Source organism: Rhizophagus irregularis, chromosome 14, assembly GCF_026210795.1.
Source record: "Rhizophagus irregularis chromosome 14, complete sequence".
NCBI lineage: Eukaryota > Fungi > Glomeromycota > Glomeromycetes > Glomerales > Glomeraceae > Rhizophagus > Rhizophagus irregularis.
In genome coordinates this window covers 1,088,226-1,095,344 of record NC_089442.1, presented here as the reverse complement: position 1 = coordinate 1,095,344, position 7,119 = coordinate 1,088,226, and the positions used below count along the sequence as shown (strand labels likewise).

The following is a 7,119-nucleotide window of genomic DNA, read 5'->3' as shown; positions in this document are numbered from 1 at the left end:
TCGATATTAAAAGGGATAAACATAATTGATATAATTGAATTTAAAGAATTTTCATTGATTTCTACTAAATTTGCAATATGAGAATAAAAAACATTTAAAGGAATATAATTAAGCGTTCTTTATAAAACTATAAATCTCTAATAGATTAGAATATTTATCTATATTATGCACATAATAGCCATTTGATTATAGTTATGAGTGTTGAGTTTTAAAAAGTATTCTCCATCATTTTTCATATTAGTCATATTAATAGTAATTAATGAAATTCTTATTACATGAGATTTTTCTGTAATTCCAAAAACAATAATTGGTGTTAAACAGTATCTAACACAGTGTAAATTATAAAGCAATTTGTGCACCATTTTTGGCAATTTGATTTAAATTCTAGTTTTGAATCACAAGTTATACATTGATTACGAGTATCCCCACCATGGTAAATAAATGATTGGAACAGCAGTAAAAGTCAATTCTATCCATGTGAAAGAGATTAAATAATAACTGAACAAATAATACATACCATTTCATCCATTACAACATAATTTACAGTAATTTAAAATATGTATAATTAATATGAAATGATTTATTAGTGACTATTTGTTTAAACTATGAACCCTCGAGCGTTAATGTTTCGTATATGCAAACGTTTTTCATTTCCACCATTAATGTCTAAATATGTATTAAAATTAGTTATTTTTTTTTTTAATATTCTCAGATACATGTGATTTAAACTTTATGCCATATTTCCAATTTTATTTCGTTACATTTCCATAGAATTCTATTCTAAAATTTCAAGAAAATTTCTATTTATAGAATTTTGACGAATATATAATAAATTTCTTCGTATGTTAAATTTTTATTTTATGGAAATTATGAATAACAAAATTCTTTTGAACCGACACCAAGATTAATATCTAGCCCTATTCAAATTTTTTTTTCATCCCTTTTAATATATAAATGAGATTGAATGTAATTGTGAAAATGAATACTCATTTACAGTTTATCACAAATATACTGCAAAAATTGCTTACAAGCAAACCTGTATGTACTGATGAGGTTGTTGAAGGGAAAAAGTATCGGTACATTGAATATATTATGAGTAACTCATAATGCGGAGCAGATGCAACCAATTAATGGGCCAGTAATCAAATTTCGGCAAAATAAACCGCAAGAGTTCAAATTAAATCTTTTTACTTGAGCCAACTTTATAGTGCTGGCCGAATTAGTGTAGCTAAAATATCGGTACATCTTACAGCTGATTTCATAATGTATGACAAATTTGATGCTGAGAATTTTGTCGGTCAATTAAATAAGCACGTGATATCTATTACTCCTAACATTATCTTCCAAATTGATCAAATTTGTAGTTTTTGCGGTTTCATTTTGAGTAAGCTGTTTGTCTTTAATGGCTTTATTGAATATATAAATTTTAAATAAATTGAGTAATAATTTTTTCTGCGATATCTGTTCATACAATTTTTGCATATATTAACATTACTTGGGGTTGGTGAAAGTTCGATATGTGGAGAAGCATTGACAAAAAACCAGTTGAGAAATTCTATTTCCAATGCAACCTTTTGTTTTGTGGCACCTTTTTGTGTAAGTGGCTTATGGCAAAAATCTACTGTATAGTCACGTTCAATTTTTTTCTTCTTCCATTCAATTTCTCTTGACTGGCAAGTACAGTTGGACATATAGATTTTTACAATCTAAGCAAATAAGACAAATGGAGCAAATTTTCAAATGAAATGTCAAGGGATGAGTCATTATTGATGCTCTAAAAAACTATTGATATTGATAAAATAAAGTTAATATACTATATATAATTATTATAGTTATATAAAAAAAGCTTATTTTATAATGTGCGCGTACACCGACAACCCGACAACCGACAAAATTCTCGGCATCAAATTTGTCATGTGTCAGCTGTAATATATGTTACTATAAAGGGTCCGAGAAAAAGTATCGGTATACGTTACATCGCGAAATTATATACATCCACCAAATGTCAAAACACACCCTTTTTCCAGCATAATAAACATGAACAACTAATAAGGAAAGGGGGATAAGGAAGATTTGTTCCGTATAGCATAATTTATTACTTAAATTATATAAATCGTATTATTGAAATTACGAATATAACAAATATAACTTAATCAGCTATTCCTTTTTGGATTCTGCAAAATCATGATAATGCAGGCCAAAAGGAATTCTAATGCGGGCCGGAATTTTTAAATCGCGATTACCCTTTTGGGATTTTAACAGCAAAGGGTTAGGAGATTCTATAAGTATGTTCTAGGCGCCTAAAAAAATTCACTAGCTACAAAGAGAAAACAATAGGATCGCCAAATCTCAAAAAATACAAAAAATAAAGATCAAAAGACCCATTTTTGTGTCGTTATTATAAAAATATATTAATAACTTTTAGAATTAACTAATTTTTAATGGTACAATATATGTGAAACACGTCATACACAATTTTAAAATTTTTATACACACAAAAAAGAAAAATCAATAAAATAAAATTAGAGATCAACAATTCGTGACGTGATGTCTGTGCATTGTCGCTTAGGATACGCAGTTTGAAACCTCTATAACCTCTAGCTCATTTCTCGCAGAGAATATCTGATATTATGATCAATTTTTACTTGATTTTAACTAGATCAAAATAATTTTATATTATTTATTTTATAAAATTACGTTCGGAAACTCCAACGAATGCATGTTGACGTTTTTTTCAAGGATTGGTCATCTATCATCTTTTGTATTATTCAAAACTTATACAAATATAAAACTTGGATATTTACTTTAATTACTCGGTAAGAAATCCAGAAATAATTTTTAATGCAGAATAACCCTATTGTCAGTATGCAATCCTAACATTCAATCTGGCATGTTTTATCTAAAAAAAAAATGGCTTAACCAAATGAAAAAAAGAGTTATATCTATTGAAGAATTTAGATAATCGAGGAAAATTTTTTTTTTATACAAATATTACATGTTATTTAAATTTTTTTTTCAAATATTTTAGGAAATTGATTACAAATCGGATAGAATTATTCATGCCGATTGTAAATACTGATACTGAAAAAGTTGTACAGTACAATTAGTACCACCATACCATATTGTTAATGCAGTGCGGGAATATGGCACAATAAATCGTACCTACAAAACACTACAAATTTTACGTTAAAATTAATGAGCAATCATCGAAATGCAACTTTACTAAAATGGTATTTTTATTATTTTTTAAATTTATATATAATAATTGGCGCATGAATTGAAGCCATTATTGATCATCAATGTTTATTTCCTAGTTAAACTTTATAATGAACTTAATTTGTATAAAAAAAGTTGTCATTGATAGCTTGTGCTTCTTGTACCTTTTATTTTTGTTTTCATTTTTTAAAATGACTTCATTTTTCTATTCTAATCTTTCGAAAGACTTTTCCTTAATCTTAAGCGATGCTGATGATTATAATGTTATTATTAAAGTTGGAGAAAATGAAAATACAAAAGAATTTCATGCGCATTCAGTAATTTTGCGTGCTCGTTCTCCTTATTTTAAAGGTGCTCTTTCATCCACTTGGATTACAAAGAAAAATGATACGATCATCTTTAATAAGCCAAATATTACTCCAAATATTTTTGACATGATTTTAAGGTAAAAAAAAAATAATTTTTTATTTATTTAGTAACTTAAATTAAATTTACTATTTATTGAAAAATATTAAATAAATTTATTCCTATATATATATTTATGATAAGATATATTTACACAGGTGAACTGGATTTGATAGAACAACCGGGTGAAGATATTCTTAAACTTTTAATCGCATCTGATGAGCTACTCCTTGAAGAATTAGTTGAATATTTACGAAATTATTTGATTGAATATCAACGAAATTGGGTTCAAAAAAATCTTGTTCTTGTTCTTAATACTGCATGTAAACTTACAAGTTGTATGATTTTACAAGATTATTGTTTTGAAATAATTTGCCTTAACTCAGAGCTATTGATTACTTCAGATAATTTTCTCTCATTAGACAAACATATTTTTTATGACCTACTTGAACGAGAAAACCTATTGATTAAAGAAATCGTTGCTTGGGATCATTTAATTAGATGGGGTATTGAACAAACTCCTGGTTTAGAAAGCGAAAATAGTGACAGAAACAAATGGAATAAAGGGGACTATGAAGCATTATATGAAACGTTGTATCAATTTATTCCTCTCATTCGATTTGTGGATATTACTTTTGATGATTATAACAATAAAATCAAACCATACAAAGATATCATTCCTAAACAAATTTATGAAGAGATTAAAGAATTTTATAATAAAGGCACCTATCCAAAACTAACAACATTACCACCTAGAATAGGAAAATTTGATTCAAAGATTATCAAACCAAAACTCGCAAAAATAATTCTTAAATGGATTAATAAAGAAGATTTCTGGATTTCACGTTATGACTTCAATCTTATTTATCGTGGTAGTATTGATGGTATTAGTACTGAATCATTTAAAAATAAATGTAAAGGTCAAGTAGAAAGTTTGGTTTTAATTAAAGTTAAACAAACAAATAAAATCTTTGGAGGGTACAGTTCTATTGGGTTTAACAAAATTGGGGATAGTCTTTTACGTATTGATTATAATAATCTACCATTTTATTATTCATCAGATAACTTTATTTTTTCATTTGAAAACGATGAAGATACTCAAAATATGAAAATAAGTCGTGTGATAAATTATGATAAAGCTATTTACGATTATCATGGCACTGGATTTGATTTTGGCTTTAATTCATTGTATATAAACGATTATCAATGGTTAAAAGCTCACAATAGTGACCGTAATTACGAAAATAATTTAAATACAAATGAAGTTTATAATATTGAAGAAATTGAGACCTTCGTTATAATAAAACATTAGTTTTATTGATATATTTTAGTGAGATCATAATTAAATTAATACTGTTTATTTATTAGTTAGATTTACAATAAATTCATTTGTGTATTTAAGCAAATCATTTTATTGTTTACTTTGTTAACTTGCGTCTCATTCATTTTTATTTTAAATAACTTGATTTAATCTCATTTCCTTTATTTTAAATGATGCGGACGAATATAATATTATAACTCGAGTCTAAGAACGAAAATACATCGTGAATATCGATATTTGTAATTTTAAGCCTTTTTTCATTTATACATGGATTACAAAGAAAAAACAATTTCACGTTCATTATAATTAAATACTAATTTTATTTTATCTAATGTTTTCTTTTCAATTTAAAGAATTAATTAATAAATAAAAATTAAAATAAATTTGTTTATATATTTTTAATGTCATTATACTGTAATCCGAGTCTAAGAACAAAATTACGAAAGAATTCATGCATATTTGTTATGATTATTTTCCTTTTTTTCAATTTTGAATTATTTTGATCGAGTAATCATGCTCAAAAACTTGATTCTAGTATATTTATTAACTTATTTATTACCAAAAATTATTGACAAAAAAAAAATAGATTATTTTATTAAGAAAGTCACATAATAAACATTATTGGATGGACTTTTCATCATTGGGCAAGCAAATGTCACTACCAAACATAAGATGAACTGTTGTAAACAAATTATAGATAAGAATCGAAAGGAAATTGGAAAGCACGATTTTAAAATAATCCGGTGGGATTGGAATCGATTTCCATAATTAGAATTGATTTTAGAATCGACTAATCGCGATTAATCGTTTCTCAAATTTCGATTCAAAAATTCAATTTTCGATTTCGATCAGTAGTTTCTAATTTCTAATCGATTGTGTATTATTAAATTTATGGCAGAAAAATTTCCAATGATCACAAATTTAACATATAAACAATCCATTTGATTATTAAATCTTATGCTTTTGCATTTAAAATAAACGTTTATTGCACGAATAATCAGTGATCGGCGATAACTCCGGCCAAGCTTATAATTCCGGCCGGAATTAAGACTTTAGTGTAGATCCGATGTCACGTGATTTATAAATTCGTAATTCGGGCCGGCATTATAGTTTCGATTTTTTATTCGATAATCGAGTTTAATTGGATTTTGATTAATTCGATTTTGGCAGAATCGATATAAATAATCCTTATAATCATGTATCTGTAGCAATCAGCTAAATAAATATCATAGAACCGGCGGTAAGAAATCAAATGTAGAATGAAAAATAAAGTTCATTATGTTCGTCAAAAATTGAATAATAGCAACAATGTTTTACTTAGTTTATTCACAACAAATTAAAATAAGGAACTTTCCAAATGATGAATCAAGATCTAGCTCTAATTGAGCCATCGTTATTCGTTAAAATATAAACTTAAACTGTCGTATAGCGCTGTCGTTAATACCCAATAGTAATTATAATTCTTGATTGTAACTAATCAAGCAAATTAAATTTGTTATGGAAATACCCGTTCAAATTAAATTATCCGGCCAAACCGTAATTTTATTAATTTTGAACTTCTGCATATTATATTAATTTTTTTATGATTCATATTTGTATTTACTGTACAATGGATTAATATATTTTTCTAATTATCCCATTCATTATCATAATCTTCTTCTTTCTCATTATTATTATTTCAATATCTTTATCATTAATGTCGTTACTATTATCATCCAAAAGTCTGCTTCGTCACTTTGATTACACTTGTTCAAGACGTTTATAATCAAAAATCCAATCATCTGTCTCATCACGCTTATTAGAAACGCCATAGCATTTGAAAGATCGTTGGATTAAACTACTATCGACCACGTTCCATAATCTATTAGCCCAAATCCACAATAGTTTCATAAATCCTACCAGCAAATGCTACCTCTCTCACAGATTCAGACGTCCATTTTTTCGCATTTATAAAAAGTAAATATGGTTAAAATTATGCATATTAAAAATAATAATAATAATAATAATTCATTAATAAATTTATCTTTGCTTTGAACGATTTTCTTATTAAACGTTCAGAAGTTGTAAATGAGATGTTAATCCTTCAGGAATAACAGTATTTTATACCAAAACGCCGTTTACAAAATCAAACAATGTATAGCAATGATTGTGGATCGGAAAGTCTTGCATGCTTATTC

At 26.6% G+C, this 7,119-nt stretch overlaps 2 protein-coding genes across 2 annotated transcripts; one reads left to right on the top strand and one right to left on the bottom strand.

Annotated features, from left to right (window-relative positions):
• Window positions 1-1,302: 1,302 nt before the first annotated feature.
• OCT59_005929 (uncharacterized protein) lies at window positions 1,303-1,691 on the bottom strand (the record flags this gene model as incomplete). Its single annotated transcript, XM_066140939.1, has 2 exons — window positions 1,303-1,406; window positions 1,496-1,691. The coding sequence occupies 2 exons, from the start codon at window positions 1,689-1,691 to the stop codon at window positions 1,303-1,305; spliced, it is 300 nt and encodes a 99-aa protein (XP_065997778.1).
• A 2,066-nt stretch (window positions 1,692-3,757) lies between these two features.
• OCT59_005928 (uncharacterized protein) lies at window positions 3,758-4,933 on the top strand (the record flags this gene model as incomplete). The annotated part of the gene is made up of 1 exon (XM_025331703.2): window positions 3,758-4,933. The coding sequence occupies one exon, from the start codon at window positions 3,758-3,760 to the stop codon at window positions 4,931-4,933; it is 1,176 nt and encodes a 391-aa protein (XP_025183888.2).
• Window positions 4,934-7,119: the final 2,186 nt, after the last annotated feature.